At 39.4% G+C, this 27,683-nt stretch overlaps 1 protein-coding gene across 5 annotated transcripts in view; it reads right to left on the bottom strand.

Annotated features, from left to right (window-relative positions):
* The window catches only part of dlc1 (DLC1 Rho GTPase activating protein), a 363,786-nt gene that overhangs the window by 18,523 nt on the left and 317,580 nt on the right, over window positions 1–27,683 (bottom strand). For 3 of the 5 annotated variants that reach the window (XM_052036245.1, XM_052036255.1, XM_052036271.1), the window contains 4 exons: window positions 9,632–9,703; window positions 6,920–7,001; window positions 4,886–4,949; window positions 26–1,446 (listed from right to left, as the gene is read on the bottom strand). In XM_052036245.1, coding sequence (XP_051892205.1) covers window positions 26–1,446; window positions 4,886–4,949; window positions 6,920–7,001; window positions 9,632–9,703 — 1,639 coding nt within the window. Of the gene's footprint in view, window positions 1–25; window positions 1,447–4,885; window positions 4,950–6,919; window positions 7,002–9,631; window positions 9,704–21,039; window positions 21,114–21,233; window positions 21,537–27,683 lie in introns of those variants that run through there. The other 2 variants (XM_052036264.1, XM_052036280.1) reach the window with 2 other exon arrangements.

The raw sequence follows: 27,683 nt of genomic DNA, 5'->3' as shown, positions 1-27,683 counted from the left end.
TGCAAGTACAAATAACTTTACCCACCTGTTTGATCTTGTTAGTGATGCACCAACACCTGAATCCCTCCTCTCCTGAATCACAGGTTGCTCCTCTGTCTCATTGATGGAGGTCCCAGTGCTGTCAATGTCACTAGGTGAGACCCTGCCATTTTCGATATCCAGGTGTATTTGTTTGGGGGAAGATGGGCAGGGAGAAATAGAATCCATTGCTGAATCCGAGTCCCCCTCATCGGAGAGTTTTTCTGACCACTGGTTTACAATCCTTTGTAGCCCATTGACATGGTGTAGAATGTCATCCAGTTCTGGGAAAATGTCCTCCTCATTCCCTAGATCTGCTAGATCTCCAGTGCTGGAGTAAAGGTGGGATCCTGGTACATTGTCATAGATACTGAGACGGCTGCCTTGAGAGCTACATGAGTTCCGCCTCCGTCCGAAGTTGGATTCTTTTGAGCTGTCAGCGCTGCTCTCCCTGGTCAGGCTTTTGTGTCTGTGTCCATGAAAACTTCCATGTCGCCAATTGACAGAAGAGCTGTCAGGGTGGTAGGAGTTGCCATTAGAAAGTGCTTTAGGAAAGGTACCTGGCTTGTGATCCTCAGGTATATAGAAGATAATGTCCTCTTCTGTGCTCTTCTGATTCTTTAAATTTTGTTGTCTGGTGTCATTAAGCATTGATTGACTAAAAGGATCAAAGCCCTCTAAATACATTCCACTTCGCTTATTGCATGTGCTGCGGCTGCGAGTTCTGGTGACGGGGCTGGGTGTACTAACTGCACTGCTGGTCTCTGATTGGCTACTGCTGCTACTGGTTTGCGTAGAATAAGAAACACTTTGATTTCGGGTCATAGGAGCATTGACATGGTTGCCATTGAGTGTAGATATCTCGATGCAGTTCAGGCGTTTCAATTTTTCCTCGTCGATGCCTTCTTGGAGCACAGGTCCACTGATGACCAGGTTATTTTTTGAAGGAAGTTTCTTTTTGCTGTGGGAACTTTTAATACGCAGGCTCTCCATCCTCTTCAAGAAGCTCTTGGCCTTGGATTTTGTGTTCCTTTCAGCTTTCGCATTGAAGGTAAAACTGGAGACATCCTTTGGTGAAGGGAGGTTGCTGAATGAATCTTCATTTGTAATAGAGTTCCCTGAGGAAATTACGCTTATCTCAGAATTTGTCCTTTTGGCCTCCACATCCTTCTGCAAGTTTGCACCGCTGCTCCCTGTGCTGCTAGCACTGTGAATCGATGCCACTTCTTGCCGCTCACTTAGATCAGTCAGTACACTTTCATGACTCACTGCGTTCTTCAGCAAAACTTCATTGCCAGAGATGTCATTTGTCACCTCTGCTGGTGGGAAAACATCAAACTCTTCTAACCGTGACCATCGTTTGCTGTCCCTCTGGAAAGTCCATCTGCCACTGATAGCACAAGGCTCATCTTCATCTGAATCTTCACTCTGTAAAAAAGCACAAACTATTAGCTACAAGGACAGGTATGTGGATAGGAAAGGTTTGGAAGGATATGGGTCAAACACAGGCAAATGGGATTAGCTTAGATAAACATCTTGGTTGGCATGGACAAGCTGGGCCAAAGGGCCTGTTTCCATGCTATATGACCCTATGACCTATCAGGGAGACTTTGTATTAGGTAATTTATGTACACAAGGGCTAAGACAAGCTTCAAATTATAATTTGCAGTCTTAAAGATAAACTAATAATTGAAACAATTTTGTGCAGAGTGATGAATACTTCTTACTGAAAAATCCAAATAGGATCTCTCTCCTACATATCTTATGACTGCATTTTGCTTCAGGACACCTTAGCTTGGAATTTCCTGTTTGCCACTGTTGCTTCAGCTGAAAACCCATTTACTTCAGGGTGCAATTACAGCAGTTCTGAGAAAACTCCTGTCCCTAAAGATCCGTGGAGACGAGACATCTAATAGCTGGATTTCATGAAAAGATTTTGCATAAAATTGCAGACTTATATTTCTGGACCTGAATGGTCAATTGTGCATTTGCAGAATTCTAGGTTTTATGTCAGGATTGTAATTTATGGTCGCATCTGTGACTAGTAAATGGGGTTGTTTGCTGAAGCCTATATTGTAGATAGGTAACTTAATATCATTACTTCTGATGTTAGCCATACTTCTGATATGTAGTGAAAAGGTATTTATTCGTCATCTCTAATGACTGCCATTGAGAGGACAAGGATTGGGTGCTGTTTCATAAAAAAGGCAAGCCCTTTCTAATGGGTATCTTATAAAAGAAATTTGGCTTTAGAATTCCTTTAATGGTAATGACATACTTACATTGGAGCCTTATCCAATTTTGTCAATTCCGTTTGACTCAGGACTTGTGTTTCTCCCAACTGTGACTAATGAGATGGCGACACATGGCCATTAAATCTCAACAGTTCGTGCCCCAGGGTCCTCCCCTGTTGCCTTTTTACAGATGACACTGCAAAGCTAACCTGGGGAGTTTCAGATCTGCTCTGTAATTTAACACTGTGCCTAATTACCATCCTCAGACATCAAGCACCAAAGATTATGAAGTCAGACAATATAAATTGTATGGCGACTTATTAGCATTGTGACCTAATTAAGAATTTATACTTTGCTTGAGGTGTTAAAGTAGTTTGTTATTTTTGACCGCTTTTCTGAATTTTAGTGATTATTAGTTTACTGATGAAAGACGGAGGCCAACACTTATGTTACAGACTAAAAAGGGAAGCCACAGTTTGCAAAAACTTTATGTTTGTGTCATTTACCATCAAATGTCACCAAGAGTAACGGTCTCTTTAAGAGGAGACTGGGAGGCATCTGAGCCTTCGAAAAGTGAGAAGATAAAAATGCTTTCTTTCCAAATAACATTTTGGACTAAAAATTGCAATTGGTAAGTGGTTGATATATTTCTACATATTCTTCTTAGAAGAAATGAGTTGATAACTTTTTAAAAATAATGCTAGAAGATATTATATTAAGCATTCATCTTCTATTACCAAGAATAATTTACTAAATTAAGCCTTCAATTTATTATGGATATATTTGCAAGAATCATAGCACTTATTAACCTGCAGGTTTACAAATCATCCGTCTAGCACTGAATATTAACAAAATGCCACTGTTCTTAAGTTTATAGAATATTTTTGACAAACATGTCCTTTATTCTTCCAACAAAGCACATTATGGTTTAATATAAGTTGCTAGGAATTTCTCCAGCTTTTAATTACAGCACTGTGAGAAACACAACCATGCGATTATTCCTTTAGTAAAATTTTCATTGAACACTGAAGGCTTTTATAGTAGACACATACTACAAAGTATTTGAATAATGTCACGTCCAGCAAACAGAATTGCAAGAGCTGCACATTCTTTTTTCGGAGACTACCCTTTATTGATGTTTACATTGCGTAATAAGAAATGAGGACCTTAAACTGAGGCAGAGCTTTGATCTCAGACTCTCTATGTACTGAAGCTAGATGGTAGTTGAGATTACACTATGTACTACACTTGTTTTACAAAACTATATTTACAGAAGCAAATACCTATGTGATCTTTTATCTCCCCCAATCTCAAATCACAGTAGCTAGTTGATGACTAAGTACTATAATCTGACAAGAGAAAGACAGAGAGGTAAGAATTTATAAGCATGGTCCGAGCATGCTGACATAAATTCCTATTTGAGGCAGGACGGCACCAAAAGGAATGAGCAAGAAATCTCTACCCCTTACTCATGCACAAGTCATAAAGGGTCTGATTCCTTTGGCCCACTGAATGCCAGCATTATTAGTTTGCAATCAAATTCATGGACTGATGGCAGGAGCAATGCAACTGGAATGTATGGTACAGTGCAGTAGTGTCCCAGAAAATGAGGTGAGCCATTACAGAGGAAGACACACTGACTGCTTCTGATGGGTTGAGCAGCAGCCAGCCTCATTTCTGAAATTGTAATCTTTAGGAGGAAATTTCTGGGGAATGCCTTTAACACATAAAATTTGGGAGAAACAATTGGGTGGTGACAACTGAAAAAAAATTGGAGTATTGTCCAAAGCATAACCAATAAATCCACTTCATTTCCCTAGCCCATCTGGTGATCAACTCCACCAAAACTCTGCTCTGGAACCAGTTACAGACTTATTCTACCCATGTATCTTATAAATTTATCCAAAGTTATCATGCTTCTGCTATGTATTAACTATAAAGCCCTTTCTCTTCAGGTTCCCCAATCCTTGAGGGAGGTGAGTAGACTGATGACCACCAGCAATCTGGTACACTGCCGTTGTTGAGGGGAGATGTTAGGTATTTGTTCACATGAATATACCCTTTTGTATTCTACCTTGTGGATAGCTGGCTAGACAATACCATATCCAAACAATACATCCTCAACTGAAAATTAATGAATGTCTACCAGGCAATGAAGTCTTACTTTCCACTGACCTTTTAAATAATACTTTCTCATTAAATAAGAACTTCGTTGCCTCTGCACGGTAGCATAGTGGTTAGCATAATGCTTTACAGCGCCAGCGACCCGGGTTCAAATCCAGCCACTGTCTGTAAGGAGTTTGTAAGTTCTCCCCGTGTCTGTGTGGGTTTCCTCCGGGTGCTCCGGTTTCCTCCCACATTCCAAAGACGTACAGGTTAGGAGGGTATGGGCATGCTATGTTGGCGCCGGAAGCGTGGCGACACTTGCGGGCTGCCCCCCAAAAAAAAAATCGCTACGCAAAAGATGTATTTCACTGTGTGTTTCGATGTACATGTGACTAATAAAGATCTTATCTTATCTTATTGTGGGTACCATGACTAATGTCTTAAAGATTTAAATCCAAATATTCTTGTAAGGTCTAGCATTTCTGGAACATTCTCTCTTAAAGCACTCCACACAAGATTAAACTTACCCTTTTTCTCTGTGGGCTTATTTCTAGTTTCATCACAGCACATTTATTAAGGGTGTTCAATCGTCTAAAAAGAAGGAAATGTAGATTGATTATCGATGAGCTGAACCAAGTGACAAATCCTTCCCCCAGCCTCCCCACAGCCATTCCCTGCACTATGAATATGCGCTATCAGTTTCTTGTATAGTCCATCTACATCAAAATGTGTGTGAGAAAGGCTCCAATTAGTATCCATTATGCTCAATGGATAATCACAATGCTGTAGGGAAAAAAGGTAGAACAAAAGGGCAAACGCACAAACCAGATTGCAGCACAGCCTTCATGCATTTCCCTGGTAACTTTGTGGAAAGTATACATAGTTTTTATTTGAAAGAAATTAAACCTCAATTTCATTCAGGTTCAATGTTTTGTTAAAGTACATTAGAATATAGATAATCTCCAAATAAAATGGTGATGATATCACCAAAATATTTAGCAAAACCATTATCTTTATAAATCATGAAACATAATGCATGTTTCTCCTCTTCATTGCATGCATTGAGGTTGTGATTTACAACACCATTTTCCACTCTAGCACCTTTCTTCCTGCCAACTCAAGACTGCAAACTTCTAACGCTCTCTCAATCTTCCTCCCAACAATGTTCAGATATTTTAAAATCAAGCTGGGCGACACCCAGGGGCTCCTTCCTGATGTACCTCAGCTTGTCTATTATCTCTTTCATTCTTGGTGGTTGGTATCTTACCCTATGGTTGTTAGCCCTTTGTCTAGCCTTGTGTCAGTGACTATCGTACATGTCAGCTGATCCATTCACTGTGTAAATCCATACCTTTGTATTGTTCTTGCATAAGGCTTTCTTTCCATTATACTACATCTCTATGGCGTTTCAAGTTTTCAAAGTGAAAGAATTAGAAATTTACTGCATCCAGATGTACAGGCCTGTTGTGGATCATCTCACTTTCAAATGGCTCCAACTGCATCCTATCAGCTTCTCTGTATGATTTGTAGCTACATCACATTTTTTTAGACAAGTTCCTATTTCAAGTGAAGAGTGGAGTATCAAATGCTCCTTGCCACTGGGAAAATTTTATGTTCATTTTTATGCAGTAAAAACTCGAAGTATTTCTTTCTTCTTGACTTGTGCCAAAGTCTCCTTGTTCTGTGCAATCACACTCCGTTGGAGGCCCAGTTGCTTTGATGTGGGAAACAAAAATATGAACAATCTGCCCGATAAGAATGCCTTTGATAATCATTTTGTCGAGCACTGACGTCCACACAAACCTCCTGTCAGCTGCAACAGATAAGCCAAGTAGCTGTAGTGATGGAGGCAGCAGCTTGAAAGGTAAACAAAACAGACGGCACTGCTCCAATGTGGCAAATTCTCCTCAGAGCCAGGTGAGCAACAGTATACGTGGAGTTATTCCCTTATCAATGGCATCTTTTTCCCTTATAGAATGTTACAAAGTATGTAAGTGCTTCATCTTTGAGATCTGTCTGGCTAATCTTTTGACAGAACCATTAAATCAAAAGAACAGTTCAGAATTTCTATTGCATTTTGACATTAAGACAAAAGGTTTTCACCGACACATGATTCTGGGGACAGGGAGGTATGAGAGTAAATAATTCCCACATTTTAGATAGAATCTTCTATCTCAAACATTAGCTATTTTGGTTTCACCACACAACCCTGGAGGAGAGCCATTTTACCCATGCAGCTTGGGAAAGGTTAATAAACTGACAGGTCTTTAGCCATCTCTTGTATTTCTTATTAGACAACTGCTCTACTAACATCTGCTACTACCGCTCGCAGTGAATGGCGCCATACAATCACCAGAGATCAACAATTTTTTTAGTTCTGGCTCGAGATCAAGAGACAGCAATAGTTTAAATATCGGTATCAGCTGATATACAGCAGAATGGAGTCTTTGAGAGGTGGGGGAGGGTGTGGTGTGGTGGTAGAGATTAAATGTTAGATTTCATATATCAGGAAGGAGCTTGTCACACACCGAACTGGAGGGGTTCCAAGAATTGATGCCTACCTGCAAAGAGATTCAATTGCATCTCGATCCAGGAAATCGTGGTCCCTCTTCACTGAAGAAATATCAATGGGAAACAGCAAATCTGTTGTGCAGTCAAAACAGATGCTTGCATTAAAGGACAGTTCAAACCAAACAGAGCCAGATTTCTTTAATGAAACAAAACTGTCTCTTGTTCTGAGTTCTACAAAGTGGAAAAAATAACTTTAGACTACCTTCCTGTAAAACTTGAACAGAATATCTTTCTTTCAAGTAGGGATTTATGTGAAGATAAGATTTAAAAAAAATCTTAAATGGAAAAAATTTACTGAGAGGTAAGGCAAGATGCAGAGTTGAAGGAAAACAATTATAGTAAGCAATTTTCTTAAAGGTATCAGTGGGGCAAACATGCTTTAGATCTCAGAAAGCAACTGTAATTCTTTTCTGGTCCTTCTGCTTCACAACTACTCCATTGTGATGCCAGCACACAATTAGCAGATATATTGGATTCAATTCCACAGATTATCTGGTGATCTTAGTCTACTTGTGCAGTACCATAAAGGAAATTCTATCATACACAATTGATCAAACAGCACTCCAAAGTTGCATATTATTAACTTAGTGTGGTGTGGGAGGGAGTGCTCATTAAATGCACAACAACTTTCAGTGGTATTTTCTTGCTTATTCTTATTACGGGATCTTTTTTTTGTCATGTAAGGTTGCTTCTAGGTTCAGTCATTAATTAGAAAGACTGAAGGCCAACAGCAGACTCGACAAGAGAAACATGCAAGAGAAATGAAAATAAGGATTTTCTGCAAAGTGGAATATTTTAATTCACCAGAACTAACTTAAATGTTTGCATTATCTTTCAGAATAATTCAGATGTGTGCTTTACATGTGCATGAAGATAGCTTTCAAGGACAATGCACATGGATTAATGACGGCCACAGGAATTTACTGGTGCCTGTGACTTCCGCCTGTGACTTCCGCCTGTGACTTCCGTTGAGTTTTCTAGCTTCCCTGGCCGTCAGCAGAAGCATTGTTTCTAACACCCATAATAAAATATGCTTCTAGGCCAAACTCTTTTACCTCTTTCCCATAAACAGTCAATAAATCTCTTAAGTCCAATTGAAAATGTGTATGAAAAATGTTTCTGACAATTTCCCCTCATCCCCTTCAAAACAAATAATTTGTTTTTTCTGAAGCCGAGTGTCTGATCGCCAGAGTCAGAGAGTTGGGAAGCTATACATCTATGTTATATCCTACCAGACACAGGACACCCTGGGAAGCTGGACTGCCCCTCCTCACTTTGCCCAGGTGGAGAAGTTCTGGAAGAGGAATACCTTCATCTACAGTGCCAGAAGGAAATGGTCAGCTCAGAAATGAGCAGAGAGTAGACCCAGTTCGGCATTTTCTTGACAGATGCTTGGCACCATTTGACAAAGCATTCTGTCCCCAGGATGTGGGGAAGAAGGGCCTCCTTGTGCCATCCTTGCACGACAGTTGTGGCCTCAGCTCTACAGGAAGATGCGCTTGAGAGTGCAGCAGGGGTGAAACAAAGGGTCATTGTGTTTTCTGCTGGGATGACCTTACAGTGAAATCTATGGAGGGGGTTTTTGTCTCCTAATAACACAGGGCTCTGTGTGGAAAGAGTTGCCAGGGAACATATCTAGTAAGGGATTAGTTGGTGCCGAAAGACCATCCACTTGGTGAAGGAGGCCCTGTGGTCCACCTGAAACCTGTTGATCTTCTTGGTTATCAGGTTTCATGACTATTTGTCGCCACTGAGCACACTCCAAGGTCCAGGAGTACATGCGGGAGGATGCACTTAAGTAACTTGCAAAGGAGAGGAAGACGACATATTAACAATGCTTCTGCTGCTGGATAGGGAAATGAGAAAACTTAGTTGTGCAGAGGAAGACTACATAAGTGTCAAAAGAACTGCAGGTGCTGGAAATCTGAAAAAAAGACAGAAAATGTGGAAACGCTTGGTGGATTAGGCAACGTCTGTGGACAGGTAGTTTCAGGTTGAAGATCCTTAGTCAGAAGCACAAACGCTGCCTGAACGACTGAGTACTTCCAGGACTTTTTTGTGTTTATTACATATGTTACCCCTACCAAACCTCCTTTGCAAGTAATCCATGAGAGAATAGAACTTTGTAGTGTGCTCTGTAAAAAAAATGGAATGAAATTGCTCAATGTGTGACAGTAATGACAGCAATACAAAAAATGTATTGATTGTTTGGATGTATTAAATACGTAAATATTTTCCCATGGATTTTTCCCCATGAATTAAATTTTATAATAGAAGAATATCATAAGTGATCTAAATCTGTCCCACCCAATCTTTGCTCAAGTTCATCTTTCCTTTAGTTGGTTGAAAGTATACTTTACAAACACAAAGCTTTATTTAAATCATAATTAAGAATCTATCTTTACCACTTTGAACATCTGGTATTAAATAATATTCAGTACAATCTTTAAAAATGTACTCTGAAGCAAGCTTTAAAATTTTCCCCAGGCAACAAAGTAATTGCTTTCAATGTGGAGGAATAGTTTTGATATGGCATGAACTATAATGGAAGAGCAATGTTTGTTGTAATATGAGAATCTTTGTGTCTTTAAGGCATAAATTTAGAAGTTACCACATGACTCAAGAGAAATTATTTCTGTAGCAGCTTTAATCTAACAGTGCACGTTAGCTTCAATAACAATTACAATGACACTTTGCCTCACCTTCATACAGCTGGGCATATTGTGGGAACCCTGCCGCCCGCAGCCAATCACAGGCCTCCTTGGCCTCGACCTCTAAGAGGAAAAAAATCCAAGATCCCACAGTTAGTTGTTTAGCATTTGCAATAAGTAACAACTTGCATTTATATTTTAATAACATGTCAAAGCGTTTCACATCATATTTTTTTAATAAAAGATGACATTAGAATACAACCAAAGGTTTAATCCTTGAGGAACATCTTGAAGAAGGAGAGAAAGAGACGAGGAGTGTTTTAGGGAAGGGCTACTAGGATTTGAGGCCTGGGGATTTGAAGGTATGACTACCAATAGTGATACAATTAAATCAGGGATGCACAAGAAGCCAGGTTTGGAGGAGTGAGCTGGTTTTGGAAGGTGTAGTGAGGTTAGATAAATGAGGAGTGTGAGGGGCATAGACAGAGTTGTAAACAAGGATGAGAAGTTTCAAATCAAATTATAGCAGTACTAGAAGGCTTTTAATGTTGAAGAAATCAGTATGTGCATTTCATTATATACAGGATTAATGCAGCCCTATCAATTCTAGACTGTCTGATTGAAGGCCAGATGAACAATGATTGCCTGGTTTCTTTGGCAGTTAGAAGGTAAAAAAAATGTCTAGAAGTGCCCAATTTGCGATATTGATGATCAAATTCTAGAACTAAGTTGATTTACTTCTGACAGTGATTTGCTTTGAGGGCACTTATTTGCACTAAATGTCAGCTTGCCTCCTTGGGTAACACAGTTGAGCCTCAGCCAAACAGTTGTGATTAAATCTGACTGTAAATTTGAATGGATAATCTAAATTGACACTTTAATATTGTATTGAAGGAGCCTTTCAAATATGTTGCTAAACTAAGTCCCTGACTACACAAACAAGTAGACGCAAAACAAATATTTTAAAATCGACACAACTTTACTTGGTATTCTGCCTCAAAGAACTGCATTGAAAATACTTGGTTATTCATTCAGTTAATGCAGATGAGATCTTGCTGTGGGAAAACTGATTGCAATGTTTGCCTATGAACAGTGACTGCTCTGTGTGCAAGTCATAGGGAGGTACTCACAATATGATAAAGATCTACACAAGTAGATCCCTTCTATATTAGCAATGCTGCTGATAGGTGCAACGCAAATACTCAATATGGAGAATGGAAAAACGTCATTTTTGCAGTAAGGGTGCGTTTGGGGCAGTATAAAAGACATTTCAGTCTGCATCTATCTGTAGTAGACTTAAACTAGGGTCCTGAAATTGAACAGGCGCCCCATATTTATCACCTTGCTGTGCAATAAAGTTTGGCACAGACAAACTAAATGATTGTTGTATATGCTCCCAAGGTTATAAGTCCAAACTGCTATTGCATACCATTATAATATCATGATTGGAGATTTGTAATGTCTTCATACATTGTTATACTGAAACCCCAATGGTCCTTTCATAGATTAGAGAAGCTTCCTTGTCAAGGCAGTAACCAGCACTGATGGTCAGCATGTTAGGACTTAATCACTAATCCCTTGCACAATCCCTTGGCAGCGCTAGTCTCCTTGCAATGGAATGTCTAATAAGCAGCACAATACTTTTCCAGTTTTAAGTCCACTGGAAACCAGAACATTGAGACACCATTGATTTGCTGTATTGGGAATTATTTTAATATATTCTTTACCCCAGTATGTTGCCAATGCCACATTTACAGTTTGAAATACTTAGCATTCCTACACTGAAGAATAACGTGATAATACAATTGCACAACTGTTCAAATTATTTCACCACTTTTTGAAATAATAAAAGCTAGTGTTCAATTTTATTCCTCTATTTCTCCAGCAAGTTCTGCACCACAATTTTATTGGGTAAACTTGTTACACGATAAAAGGAAAATTGGAAATTATTTTGTAATAAATTGTTTCATTTTTGTGTTAGCCTGAGTACGCTCCCTCCCCCAACCATTTCTGTAGAGCGAAACACTCTAGGTTTATTCTGCCTCAATTTAGCGTGTTCAAACAATAATTACATACAAAGCAACATAAAGTTAACACTTTCAAGCAAAATTTCCAGTAGTTAATACTTCACTCGAAAACCTAGCAGCTTCATGATACAAAGTAAATGTGGGGAGATTGTCTGCAGTGGATTGAAGCTGATCTGCACTGTGCTGCCAAATAAATGACAGTAGCTCACTTTCACACATTGTCAAATCAAGATTACAGGTGGTAAGTATGTATGAATTCTTGGCTTTTAACCAGCCTTGACTGCATGTTGTCCTCTCAGAGGACCAAAACGCAGAACTTCATCAGACAAAGCCAAGTGGACTATTTTGCCACCTACTTCAACCTTATCTCCTGCTTCACAGGCCCTACGTGTTTCAAAGCATTGCTCTGGAGATAATGGTACTTGTCAAATGGTTGAGCAACTGCAACATTTTTACTTTTCATTTTCTGCCTTCTTGACACTGAGCCACAAACAACATACTCAAAAATGGAGAAAATTACTGTCAAGTGGGAGTAACTATGAAAAATGAATGAAAAAACGTTATGATGCTGGAGGAACCCAGCAGGCCAGGCAGCATCCGTGGAGAAAAGCAGGCGGCAATGTCCATTAATTACCACATGATGTGTTTCAGGGATATTTTGAGAAATAAATATTGGGATCGGTCAGCTGATTATCCAAATAATGCCATGGGATATACAAGTTGTACGTGGAGGAACAGACAAGACCTTGTCATCTGATTGACAACACCTTTGACAGTGCAGCACTCTCTTTGTTTTGCATTTATGTGTTTTCCTGGATTTTTGTGCTTGAGTACCTAACTGGGACTTGTATTCACTACCTTCTGGCTCAAAGGGAAGGGTGTTACTAGCTAACCCACAGACAACATACACAGAAATGGAGAAATTTACTATCAAAGGGGAGTAAATATGAAAAATGTAATCCTATCATATATGCATTCCAGTGGCATAGTTGGAGTATTTTAGTTATAACTTAATTTTATTAAGAAATTAAGCCAGAAATGAATAAGTGCACATAAGTGAATCACTTTGGTCACTTGCTGTTCCATATGCTGGCTCTGGTGAAAGTGAATTTTTCAGGTTTTCTATAGGTCAGTTTTGCAAGTGAGTCTCACTCACTCCTTGCTCATTGTCACATATAATAAACACTGGACCAAGGTTCTGCTAAAACTTAGCAGAAGCATGCTAACATTTAATTGCTCCAACTGACAAGGTCAGCTTTTGTTTGGCGAGAGGATAGAAGATTTCTTAGTTGTAATGGAACCATTAACGTAAGTACCAAATTGCAGGGTAACAACAATATACCAAACAAATGGTTTGAAATCAAGTCAAAGTCAACTGCTGTTGTCGGGTCTGCCTGGCTGCTCAGAATGACAGGGAGTATTTGTTTACCTCATGCAGAATGCACCCTAGGTGTGACATTAACTAGAACATCTGTGACAGTCAACACAATCAGAGTTGGTGTTTAGCACCAGAGAGCATTATCATCTATCCTCTAAATGGTTTAAACTACAGTAAGTGGTGGAATCCCATGTAAAGAGCAATGCAAGTTGACTTTCCACCAAAACAGCAGAGCACAGTGTAAATATCTAGGGATGTATCATGATGGTCTGTAATGTCAGTTTGACTATGGTGACCTGGACGGATTCAAATTGGATTTGTCCGTTGTCGGTAAATGTCAAAATGCCTGTCACTAACTCACGTTCAACTAGCGAGAATTTTTGAATTCATTTAATCAGAATGTTTCCACATGAACCTCATTGTAATCTTTAAAGTCATTGTTAGCCTCTCCAAAACCACAGCTGGATGAAGACAAACTAGAAGGTCCTTTGTTTTATCTTAAATGATACTGAGTCAATTGATCTGAAGTATCAGAGAAAGCACCTCTGGTCTTGCTACTATTAGATGAAATCTGCTGGGATTCTGGTTTGGATTCTATCTGGTGACCACTGCCAGGACATGCATGTGTAATGCCAAGGCTCAGCTGTGATTTCATGATATGTATGTCAGTGATAATAAACCTGATTCTGATGTTCTCCATAGAATAGCCTGCCAACCTCTGACAACTAAATACACACAAAAGGAATTCATTTGGATAAGGCAAAGAAATGCTGGTTATATAAATATACCTCAACAGATGTCAGAAGACACAGACAAGAGTTAGAAATTCAGATCTAGTTGTCTGTACTAAAGGGATAAAAGCTGATCTCTGCTTTCAAAATTCACTGGACCGGAATCCAGCAGGTGAAATACAATGCAGAAATATTACTATATCATGATTTAGTGCATGAGACTGAGGACAAATTTCTACACAGTGCTTTCAAATCTGAATCTTGGCATCAGTCCCCAAAAATCTATGCTACTCCAAAATAACAACCAATCTTACTTTTGGAAAAAAACTTAAATATTTTCTCAAAGTGTGAAATTATTCTGCACAAAATTACACAGAAAATCTACTACTGGATAAAGAGATACTTTGAAAGTAAGCACAAGTTTCAGGCTTGGCAAAATGAGACACTCTCATCTCTGAGTCAGAAGGCTGTGTGTTTAAGACTGTCACTAGTTTACGATGCTTGCTGACATGATTTAGGCTCGTATTTCAGTGCAAAACTAAGGGACTGCGGTCTTATTGGATAGGATATTAAAATGAAGACTAATCTGTTCTTTCAAATGGGCACACAAGATTCTGCAGCACTACTTGATGAAGAGCAGGGACAATATCTAGATCATTTTCCAATATTTATCTCTCAATCAATAACATTGAATGATTGACTGATCATTTTATTGCTGTTTGTGGCACCTTACTGTGCACAAATTGCTTTATTCATTACATTAAAGTGATAGATTTCTAAAGTACTTGATGGATTGTTTCTGATGTCTTGAGTCATAAAAGACGATATAAATTTAAATTATTTTTGTAAAAGTGAATTTTACTGCAACTGAAGTACTGTGAAAGTTTCCATTGTTCAGCAGTTCATGCAATATTACTTCCTTAGTTAACATGTTAAAATTAAAAAAAAGCTAAAGATGTCAAAGAATCCAAAAAAAATATGAAAAATCTGGGTACATTTCTTTAGTGAGAAACAGTAGAGAACAGTCAAAAGCTCAATGGTTTATTTCATGAACTAGATACTGTGAATTCTTTCACAGGGATCATTACACTAAATCACAGTGAAATGTTGTTTATAAATATTTATAATTTGTTGTTTAAATACCTTAGGGTCAGCATGCTTGGAGAAAGTGGAAGAACACTAATATTTTCCAAAATAAATCCTTTGACATATTAGGCTCTGGTAGGTTTGGGTATTGGAAGGAATGCATTGTATATATGCTAAATGGAAACTCTTCCTGTCCGAACTTCTAAGCAGTTTGCTTTTCAGTCACAATTGTTTAAAATGTACTAGATAAACCAAAAGACCTTCCACTGATTGGCAACACAACTTTGGAAGCATTGCAAAGAATATATTATTCCGTGCCATAATTTTACACACTAACCATGTATATGCTCAATCTGCGGACATAGAATAAACGAAAGAAGTGGTGTGTCACAGGGATTCGTGCTGGGACCTTTGTTGTTCATTATTTATGAGTGATTTGGATGAGAATGTACAAGGCATGGTCAGTAAGTATGTGGATAGTGAAGAAAGTTATCAAGATTACAGGGGGATCTTGATCAGCTAGGTAAGTGGCTGAGGATTGGCAAATGGCTTTCAATTTAGGTTAGAGTGAGATGTTGCATTTTGGGAAGTCAAACCAGGTAGGACCTATACAATGAATGGCAGGGCCTGGAGAACGTTGTGGAAAAGAGAGACCTAGGAGTACAAGTACATAGTTTGCTGAAAGTGGCGTCACAGGTTGACAGGGTGTTGAAGAAGGTGTTTGGCATGCTGGCCTTCATTGGTCAGGGCAATGAATATAGGAGTTGGGATGTAATGTTGCAGTTGTACAAGATGTTGGTGAGGCCGCACCTGGAGTATTGTGTACGGTTTTGGTCACCCTGTTACAGGAAAGACATCATTAAGCTGGAAAGAGTGCAAAAAATATTTATGAGAACGTTGTCAGGACTTGAGGGCCTGAGTTTTAGGGAGAGGTTGGGCAGGTTAGGACTTTACTCCCTGGGATGTAAGAGACTGAGCGGTGACCTTATGGAGGTGTATAAAATCAGGAAGGACAATAGATAGGGTGAATGCACACTGTCTGTTCCCCTGGTAAAGGGAACCAAAAACTAGAGGACATAGGTTTAAGGTGAGAGGGGAAAGACTTAAAAGGGACCCGAGGGGCAACTTCTTCACACAGAGGGTGAAGTGATCATGGGTTTAAATGAGCAGTGTGGACTTACTGGGCTGTAAGGGCCTGTTACTGCACTGAAGGCCTATCTGTTTATTTACCTGTCTGTCTGTCTGTCTGTCTGTCTGTCTGTCTGTCTGTCTGTCTGTCTGTCTGTCTGTCTGTCTATCTATCTATCTATCTATCTATCTATCTATCTATCTATCTATCTATCTATCTATCTATCTATCTATTTACTTAATGTGGAGTATATGAGTGTGTTCTTTTCACATTTTCATTGTACAAATGTACATTAATCCACTTTTCTTATTATGATTAAAGTAAATACTTACAAAATGGACATTTTATACACGATGACTACCTATATATTGGCAGAAAATAATGGATCACAGAAAAAAGCTAACAATTTGTATACACAAAATGGTTTTACCATAAATACTGCACCTTAACAATAGGCAATTTCAAATGACTCATTGTGTTCTTATACAGTGGCAGACAAAAGACATCAGGTCATTCCAAATGAACAGATGCTTCACACTAAAGTGCCATTTGCCAAGAATGTCTGCTATTGTTTAAAAACAACATCCTTACATTGAACTGCTCTGTGTCTCTGGGAAAAAAAAGTAACATTTCCGAGATTTAGCACCATCCTGTCTGCTGTTTAATAGCAGAATAGTGTGCATTTGGCAAACCAGTGGAATGGAAATATAATCAACCTCTTAAAAATATTTCAGCCCTTATCTTCCTTTTTCTTATTCTTAGTAAGTCCCTTGGGGTTCAGGATTTCCAACATATTTCTCTGGGTTCTGAGTTAACTAATGAGTCCTTTACGGAATCTGTAGACTCAGCCATACATGGGAGAGGTGGAACTTCACGGGCAAATGGGGGGGGGGGGGGGTGGGGGGGGAGCTGTTCAGAAAGTGGTGCACTCCTTTATCCCTTCACACTCGGCCTCCTGTGCTCCCAACAGAGATTCAAGCGCTCAGTGTTTGAGGTGCCCAAGCATGCTCATATGCGAGAAGATTAACTTGTAGGCAAACATATAAATACACACCAATTTTGAGGTTTATCTCAACAAAGGTCAAGTTAGGATACAGAACAGGCCATCGGGCACTCATTAACTACAACTAAAAAATATCACACCAGTTTCCTCTATCAGTTATTCATTTTTCTAGTTTGCTTATTTTGAATAATTAAATATATTTAAAAGAAATTAAATGCAGTGCAAAATATAATGAGGCTCACAATTCATATATGACAAGCAAACAAAATAACAATAATTAAAAATAATATTTAAAAATTTAAAACTATTATCCTTTATATTTTAAACCACATACAGAGAATATAGCATACATAATTTGAAAATGATTCTTTAAATCCACTGATAGCCACATACCCCAAGAAGGGATAATATTCTTCTTGACAATTGCCAGCAGCTCTCAGCAGTATGGCAATATACTGTTGTTAGGATAGTGGCACCTTCAAAATGTAATAATTGTCATCTCAGTGCAGTATGGTTTAGTGATGTGGTGTGTGTTCATCTGCTATATTTAGTCTGGAAGACCAAAATAGACCAGATGCATCTACTTAAACAATACAAGGTGGGTCCCCGCTACTGTCAAGTAAATGACAAGAGCTTAATTCAAGCTTCACCCTGAACACATTTGTTTTTACACAAGAGGAAATTATGAGGAAATCAACCTTTACAGTTCTTATTTTCCTCTTCATTAGTTATAGACCCGATGAGTTTGGCATGCTGTGTGGCAAGTTTAATATTGTCTGGAGCCATTCAAAATCTTAGCTCTACCTCCTTTCCTGTGCTTGTTTCCTGTTGCTAAGGGGAAAAGTAAAGCATGAGACTCCTGCTTACAATGCTGAACCATCCTGTAGAGAACAAGCTCTGTATTGCAAGCTGCATTCACCAGATGCATCCTGAACAAACACAAGTGATCAGGCACTGACATTGAACTGCATCTGCAGGACTTTAATCTGTCACAAAATTCTTTTTATCATATTGGGGTCAGGGGACTACAGGAGGCCACAGCCATCTGCTGGATCCCGAAAGAAGACACTGGAACCAGAGACCTAAGAGAAATAATGGAGATAGCTGGTGCTAATTATCTGATCTCTGGAATACCAATGGCTGCAGGCCAGATGGACTGAGTGAATACATACAAGGCAATTGAGCTTTTCTGTCCTGGTGACAGATTTATACACATCAGCTCTGACCAATCTGCTTTCTTGGTATTTTTTTCCCGAAAGATAGTGTAGAAAGCTAATTTTTTTAAAAAAGGGGATTGTGTCCATGCATGCTGACAAACACATGCGCAGAATATTGTGAACATATCTGTCAGTCACTGCCATCACCATTGTGTGCTGCTAGTATATCTTCCTCCATCTTTGTTTTCTGTCATAGTTCAATAGAGAGCCATATAGTCATAGAGAAATACAGCACAAAACAGGGCCTTTAGCCAATCAAGCTCACATCAACCCACCCTAACCATTAATCCTACCCTAACCTATTTTATCCTCCTCACATTCCCATCAACTGTCTCTAGATCCTACCCCTCACCTACACAGCAGGGGCAATTTACAGGCAGCCAATTAATTTACGAACCCGCATGTCTTTGGGATGTGGGATGAAATGGGAGCACCCGGAGGAAACCCATGCAATCACAGGGAGAATGTGCAAACTCCACACAGACAGCACCAGAGGTCAGGATTGAACCCAGGTTGCCGGAGCTGTGAAGCAGCGGCTCTGCGATCTACACCACTGAGCTGCCCCATGCCATTCTTGTGCCTCTCTGCCACAATAACGGATGGCAATACTGCACTGTTACTAATAGATTAACTAAACAATTCATGCATCTATGATTGAAATTCAAAAAAAAAGCTACTGATGTTGGAAATTTGAAATTAAAAAAGATATATGCAACAGATCAGATAGCATCCATGGAGAGAGAAACAAAGTTAACATTTCAGCTTGATGATCTAGTACCAAAACTGAAGCACCTGACAGCTATTATTAGCTTCACATTCTCTGCCATAATACTATATCGAAAATTCATATCACATTTCTATTTTGAATGTCAAACCACGTATAACCTATAAAAACAATATTAAATTCACGCTGAGCTACTTTCATAGGTGATGCTGAGGCATTCCTTTATATTGGGCAACCCATTTTCCCTCCATGCAGTTTTATTACAACTTGTTATTGTTCCTGTTAATATTTTTATTAGTGAAGAGTAAATGCTGCTTTGCAACAAAGCATCCATATAGAAGTGTTGCTTGATACGTGATTCAGATTAGGGTGGTGATCATGAGAGTGATCATTCCGATTACTTTGGATGATCACTCTTTTTCTATTTTGAATCACTGAAAATTAACACAAGTGAACACAGGTCATTTCAAAAACACAATATTGTTTTCAGGGACATTGAAAGCCCAGGTTTTTATCACAATGACTTCATGTGTAAGTACCTATGTGCCTGTGATACAGCTGCAAGCAAGTTTTTCATTGTACTGTACCTCACCGTACTTGTGCACATGACAGTAAACTCGACTTGACTTGAAGTATAGGATGTTTAAATTGATGTCAATTTGAACGACAGTTTTGCTACATGCTAACCCTACTAGCAATGCTCACAGTAAGTGACAGAATAGAAAAATGTAAGAAGAATGGGAAATGCTTGCCTGCCGTTCTTACTTAAAAGTTGAATTCTGTTGTACAAATGGCTACGGGATCAAGTAGACGTTTCATAACAATTTCAGTTGACACTTGCAGTAATGCCGTCTGCTTATACTGCACAGGATTGAAGGCAGCACTCTGGGCAAGCATTCTCATGCACAAGTCGTTACAAATGAAATTTATAATGGAACTAAAAGGGGTAACAGAATGAATGGGGCACAGTAACTAAAATGTTTTGTATTGGGGATAAATTGTAGAACTGTCAAAATTGCAGTTTAATGGAGACGTATTTTCTCTGCAGACGCGACTTCGCTGCCAGATTCTGATCAAAATGCTCAGGTTATGAGTGAGTGCGCCCTGGCTGTGTTCCCGTCAGTACCTGTGTGCTTGGGGGCTAGAGTGGGGCAGGAGAGTTGGGAGCCAGCGAGACAATGGAGAAGGCGGCCTGTGTGTTTTTGCATATTTTTCTCCCTCTGTCAGTGATGCCGCAGCTGGCTGCAGGAGCCGGCCGGGCGGGGCAGTGACGGGGGGTGGTGTGGGAGGGGGCACGTCCCCATGGATCAAAAGGGCCGCCACTGACCTCTGCGCTTACTGTCCGGCCCGAGGATTCCGCTGGGTCTTAGCACCGCCTGATGCGCTGAGCCCCAGTGAAACAAACCACTCTCACACTCTTACAACGTTACGGGCTGCAATTACAACTGGGATAGAAAGCAGCTCCGGACTCGCCCTGTTCCCTATCGCGCAAGCTCAATGCAATCAATCTGAGGCTCCAGAACTCTTGCACCATCCAAATATAATCAGATCCATCAACAGAGATTTCAGCCTTTTACACTGTTAAAATAAGCAGATGAATTAACCACATGCATTCAATTTGCAATGCCTTTGTTTGGGGGCACTTTTGCTGTTCCAATGAAACCGAGAAATAAACATTAACCCAGAATGAATGAACGCCGAACCGAAGGAGTAAAGGAGACACAGATGGGTAGAAAATATCAAATGAATTTGGCCCCGGGCTACGGAGATCGCTCGGACGAGGGTTACGTGCAGTCCAGGACTTCCTTATCAGAGATCTTTCAGCGCAGGGTTGGCTGTGAAAGAGAGCTTGATGAGGACACACCAAGGCACCAAACATCACTCAGGTCACACTCAACTCCACCGGCCCGCCATCAAACCGCACGAAAACAAAACCCTGAATCCCAAACTGGAAACTCAGAACTCTGCTGCTCAGTTCATCCATTCAGTTCCAACAATAATCCATTCAATGATAACAATTACATACTGTAAGGGAAAAAGCTTTTGCCGTGATAATGCAAAAACACGCGATAAAATAAAATCACCACTGGTGAAGTTTTCTTTAAAAATAAATGAAATCTATCGAAAATTAAGATTAAGTCACCAGTTTTCAACAACGTACCACCTTGGCAAGATCCTAACTACAAACGGTTCGCGATACAGAACGGATCCAGCCGTCAGCGATCGCCCAGCCGAGCTCAAGTGTGTCAAATGGTAAGGATTTAGACCACTGCACGATCTCTGTTCGTTAGGTCAATTCAGTTAATTAGACTATTACAGGAGAACCCCACTCCACCAAAGAACTCGTTGCATGCTTACGTGTTAAAATCATCGTTTCCAGCTTTCACATCAAGGTACAGTTAGAGCAGCTTTATAACTCCGGAGACGCTGCTTTCCCTCAATATCCGATGGAAATAAAACCAGTAACCCAAAATTGGGTGAAAAGTCCTTGAAACTGTCAATGGTTTTGATATTTCGGAGTTGGTTAAAGATTTCCACTTAGCGTGCAATGATATAGTTCCATATCCTCAGTCGCAGTATTCGCTGCTGTGTGTACCGCGGAATGTCTGAGGTGGTTAAATAAAGCTCCGAGTAAATCGCATTCTGTTCGTACAGAGCCTCCGAAGCGATCACATCGCCTCTGATCTCATCTCTGCTGCTCTGCACTCAGCGCCGTGCTGGATCTCAGCACAGTAGCCACTCCTTCCCGTTCCGCAACCAACTCCCTTCTCAACTTAAACACGCGCGTTTCTGTCCATCCATTACCTGGTTTCTAAAACCGTAGGGTGCACCATCCAGTCACCGTGCTGAATTAATGTAATGATCCCAAAACTTCTTTAAAATAATAGTTCTCAATAGTTTTTAAAAATAAAGTGGCATAATGTAAGGGGACAAAAACATGAGGGTTGCATTACTTGATTCTAGCATTGCTGCTTATGGATACAGAGTGCTGGATTGGCAGATGTATTACTAAACTGAAGCCCATCTGCCCTCTCAGATAAGCATAAAAAAGCTTGCAGTGTTATTCGAAGAAAAGGGGCATTAGTTAGTGGGCCATGTTTATCCTTTAACCAATTATCTCGTCTTTCATTTTGTTTGGCTGGTGTGACTTTACTGTGTGTAAATTGTGTGTCCTCCATTGCGATAGTGACTGCACTTCATTGGCGTTAAAAGTGTCAGAGCTGCAACGTGAAGCAAGTCCAACAATGGAAGGAAGCAGAGAAGAAAAACCCAAATTTCAACAAAGCTGAGCTCCACACATTGCTGTTGAAATAGATTAAAAGAATTGCAGCAAGCTATATGTGGTAGCAAATGGCACAAAGGACTCAGACCAGAACTGTAAACAATGTCAGCAGAATGTGATTAGCCCAGTGAAGGCAGGCATTTGGATATTTTGAATATCTGGGTTTCTGTCCACAAATATTTTAGACCATCCATATGAACTATTTTGACCCAACAAAGGTGTTTGAATATTCAGAGCTGGTCTTGCCAGCTGAGATGTGCTCTATTGTCAATATGTAATTCTTTGGAACCATTTGTCTAAACCAAAAATAATGAAGAAAACGGTAACTATTGAAATTATTTCTAATCTCTGTTGTTACCTTTGTGCTGAGAGAGTATAAACATTTGATGTACTTTGAGTTCAGGGAGATTCTCCCTTGAGATTCTACCAAGAGATTCTCCCACCAGGTCTCCCCTGTATAACTGCTTGTGCTGAATAAAACCTGTTACATCTACAGTTTTAGTTTCCATGTGGCTCATTTAACATTACAACAATCCTTTTTTATGGACACTTTGAGTCCTGTCCAGAATGTCGCAAAATACTTCAAGACCAATAAGACACATTTTTTGAAGCAGTCTGTTGTGTGGACAAATCGGGCAGCTGATTTGTGCACAGCAAATTTCAGTTCATAATGAACGGATCCATTTAGGCTTCAGTTAGACCACAATAGCAAACAGCAATTGTGTACTCAAGATCTCAGGTCACATAAGCAACAGCATAGGAGAATCAAGTACACTAATTATGTCTTTTGTACAGGAGAGGGTTAAGAGCTGGAAGGTAAGGATGGAACTATTGGATTGTGTTTTTTTTAAGTCACACCCGCTGTACCAGAGGGAGATTAGGAGGCATAGATAGGGAATGAAACATTAAACCTCTCTTTTACTACACCTGCCTAAAATAATTACACATATGCTTTCTGTATAGTCTCTTCTATTAACAATGTTTCAATATGCAGTTGATTGTCTATCATACATAGAAATTAGCCTGTTCAACCAAGAAAACCTGACCAGATTAGTGAATGTTTACGGAACAAGTGAATAATTGGTAGATTGTTCCTCCTCCATCCTTGCTTTCTGTCATGGGTCAATGTCAAACCCTGACAGATTATCCACTGTCTTCTTGACCTTAGACTTAGATAAAAGGACAGAGTGTAATGTATCCATGCAGCAATTGAGGAAGGTGGCTTTTCAACTTATTCCTCAAGAACAATTGGGGAGGGGCAGTAAATGCTAGCCTTGCCAACAAAATCTACACCTAATAAATGAATAAAAAGAATGTCAGTGATACTCTGTTGGGTGGGAAAATGACCAGTGGCGTGGGTGGAAAGAACCTGCAAAGGGAAATAGGCTGGTTAGGTTAGTGGGCTAGAGCTGGCAAATGTGAAGGAATGTGATGTTATTCATTTTGATATGGATAGGAAAGCAGCATGTTATTAAATGTTGAGAAAAGGTAAATGTTGATATGTGTGGGGTTGGGATCTGGGTTTGCTCAGACATGAAGCACAGAGTTTAGGCTAATTTAGGTCCTTTAGGAGTGGCAGGTAGCGTAGCAGTTAACGCGACGCTATTACGGCGCCAGCGATCGGGGTTCGATTCCCGTCGCTGTCTTTAAGGAGCTTGTACGTTCTCCTGTGTCTGCGTGGGCTTCCACCGGGTGCTCCAGTTTCCTTCCACATTCTAAAGATGTACAGGTAGGTTAATTTGGGGATTAAAATGGCAGCACAGACTCGTTGGGCCGGAAGGGCCTGTTACCACGCTGTAAATAAAATTATAAAATTAAAAATTATAAAATTATAAAATTATAAATATGATTGATGGTTAGGAATTCTGTCCAGGAAGCCAGCGGATGTTGGTGCATGGTGCTGCAGGAGATGGGGAGGTATATCAGGTCGGTGAGGGTTGCAAGCTTGTGAGGATGTAGGTCAATCCCATGAGAAGGTGATGGGGAGGACCTGAAGAAGAGGTGGTAAGTAAGCAATTTAAAGGGGGACCTTTAAAAATAACTAGCACTAGGATTGGATCTGCTCAGGGAGGACCCTTCTAATTTATGCAAAAACTGGCTTCACGAACATATTGGAAATGTGCTGTAGACAGTTCAGGCCATTGCATTGTGAATAAAAATCCAGGAGATAGTTGCTGCATGTGTATTACATGTGACTGAAAGCCACTGTACATTCTCCAGGTCCTTCTAGAGTTACACGTCAGGTACACTTAAGGAGCCTAGAATGAAACTTGCCGTAAATTCCCATTTTTCATTCACATTTTGTTTTTATTAGAAATTGGATTCTGCATGGCATTACCCAATTTTGGAGATGATGCAATGAAGATTCACTAAATTGATTCCTGGAATGGGAAGTTGCTTTTGAGGAGAGATTGAATAAGATAAGATCTATTATAACTCAGAGAAATAAACAAATGATTGGTTATGTCAATATAACATTTAAGATTCTGAGAGGAATTGACAAAGTAGATATTAAGAGACAAGACAGTTGTTTCTCTAACTGGAGTTGGTCTGATCTGGGGTTGATTATTTAGAATTGAGATGAGGATAAATGTCTTTATTGAAACTTTGACATTTCCCATCTTGTAGAGTTGTGGACACTCCATAATTGCGTATAATCAAGGCTGAGTCTGATGGATTTTGGAAAGTAATGGAATTGGAATAAGGGATCAGAGAAGAAAATGGGCATGAACTATAGTATCAACCGTCAGCTTATTGATAGCAGGAGGATCCTGAGGGATTGAATGGATTACACCTGCTCTTATTTCTTATGCTGTTTTTTGGGGCATGGGAGCATCATGGTTATGCTACTGAGTTCCTCCAGCAGCTTGGTTTTTTTTGCTCCAGATTCCAGCATCTGCAGTCTTTATCTCCCTATTTGCTTCAATCTTAATGGGACTTCAGACCCTCAGCAATGTTGTTGGCTCCTAGCCTACCCTCCGAAAGTGACTAGCAATCTAAGGTCAATTAATGAGGAACAACAGTGAATGTAAAAAAAGCCATGCACTCTATTGTATTTCCTGTATATATCTTTTATGAATAAAATTTATTTTAAATAAAAAAATGAGGGAGAATAAGTATTGGCTTTGTTGTAGATTTCACAAAGACAACAGAAATCTATCCCAGAAAATAGTTGCTTAAGGCTATTAAAACTTTTTTCAGTACTAGACATAACTACAAAGTCCTATTACTATAACTTGCAAAGGACCTATCCTCAGGACCATCATTGTCCTAACTCTTATTGGTATCTGTACATTGTTATGATGCAAAAACATTTGACTTAGTTTTGTGCAGTACTTCCTATGGTCGGAGAAGCTCTCAATAGTAACTATTAAGTGATGCCAATGAAAACGTATCCAAGGTTACTTCAACAAGTATTGGAAAAGTAACATCAATTCTCTGGATTGATTTGTTGATTTAGGAACTGCAGATGCACTTAAGACTAATTCATTGGTGTAACACTTTGGGATATTTCAGGTATTTAGACCATTATAAAAGTACAGGTTCTTCCTATCCGTATGATCAAATCTCAAAGTACAAGTATAAAAAACTGTTTAAATAAAAGTTATAGTTTTTGAAATTTACAATTTTACTTTATTATTTGGGATTAATTCTGTAACTTTGTCTCTATTCTGAATCATGCAAGTAAGCACAAAAATGTTAATTAAATGATTTTCATCTGATAATTCAAGAAGTGTTAAGGGCCAAATATAAACTTAGTACTTTGACTGCTTTCAGGCATTATATTCAGAGTGATTAGACAGAACTTAATATCAATACATTTACACTCAGAGCAGTCCATATTTAGTTCAGTACTGCACAGTATTGAATTACCAGACTGACGTAAAAATTAGCCTTTCATTTCTCACAGTAAAGGCAACATGGAGGCAAGCATCAGCTGCTTGTATCAGCATTATACCAGTTCTAATATCGACAATTCAGAGCATTTAATCTTTGTCCTAAATGGATTAAATAACTCTGTATTTTTCAGACTTGATCGTTTATTAAAATTTCCCCACAATGGCTGGTTGTTGCTCAAATGGGAAACAGTAATATAGGGTTGCAGTAATCCAGAGGGCTGGACTGGAGATTTAGAGATGTGAACAAATCACATCCCGGCAGCTGGGGAATTTACATTCAGTTAATTAGATAACCTAGAATTAATAATTTAGCATCAGCAATGGATACCATGAAACCACTGGATTGCTATAACAAGCTATTTGGTTCACTAATGTCCTTTACCCTAACTGGCTTACACATGAATTCACACCCACAGCTTCTTAACTGCCCACTTAGATGACCTAGCAAGCCACTCAATTGCAGAGCTTCTAAATGGTAGCTCATCATCATCTTCCCAAGGGCATTTAGGAATAAGCATTAAATAATGAATGATGCCAGTGACGCCCAGATACCATGAGAGAATAAAATACATAGATGGATGTAAAAGGCCTCATGTTGTTATTTTGAAGAGGTGTTGGGACAATTTATCTGGTGTACTGGCTGATATTCATCCTTCAACCAACACCTAAGAAAGGTGTCATTACTGTGACACTGTTTATGGGAGCTTGCTGTCACTGTTATGAAAAAACTTTGACATATACTTCATCAACTGTAGAGCATTTTACAGTCATGAAAGGCTCTTTATATATGTAAGTACTTCTTTTTGTCCTTGTTACAGCCAACCCTAATTTGTGGAGGAGAAAATGCTGAACTGTCTCATAGAACATAGAACATAGAACAGTACAGCACAGGAACAGGTCCTTCGGCCCACAATGTTGTGCCAAACTAATTAAACTGGTAATTAAACACCATAAAGCTGAACAACCATTTGCTGAAATGTTTCAGATGAGGCTGAAGGCCTGTTTATGGAAGGATCACTGATTTCTGGAGTGCATTGCAATTGTGAAAAACACTTTGGGCTCAAACACTGATTTCAAATAATCCCCACTGTGGATATTTTGCCAGAACAACTATAATGATTTGCCTTAATGCAGGTGGTTTGGTGTAATTTATTTTTGTCCATTTGACTTCCGTAGCCTAGGCATAATGCAAATTTTAGCTAAAATGGTTAGATTTTGTTTGTTCAGTAACTAAAGGGGTTTACAACTTGCTGCTAGTTTAATTTGCCTGGTAAAACAGTGCATTGGTATCATTCTGATCCGGGCAAGTCTCACTTCCTAGTTGAAATTGCATATACTTCCTCAGCTTGCAAATATTTCATGTGTTTTGATGTTATGATATAATGTTGGATGAACATAGAGGCCAGTTTATCAAACCACTCAGTCACTTACTTCTCTTTTGTCAATAGTTCTCGGAAAGATTGACAATTTAAGAGGATAATTATGACAATGACTGTTTCAAGCTGAAAGGTCTGGCCTATGGTGTAAAAGGCTCGTTCAAATCTCCTGGAATGTAGAGAGGTTTCCCAGAGGCAGTAAACAAAATGCAGATACTGAGCAGGAAGAGGCAAGGGAAAAAAGTGGGGT

Source organism: Pristis pectinata, chromosome 2 (assembly GCF_009764475.1).
Source record: "Pristis pectinata isolate sPriPec2 chromosome 2, sPriPec2.1.pri, whole genome shotgun sequence".
Taxonomy (NCBI): Eukaryota; Metazoa; Chordata; class Chondrichthyes; order Rhinopristiformes; family Pristidae; genus Pristis; species Pristis pectinata.
This window is presented reverse-complemented; position numbering and strand designations above follow the sequence as displayed.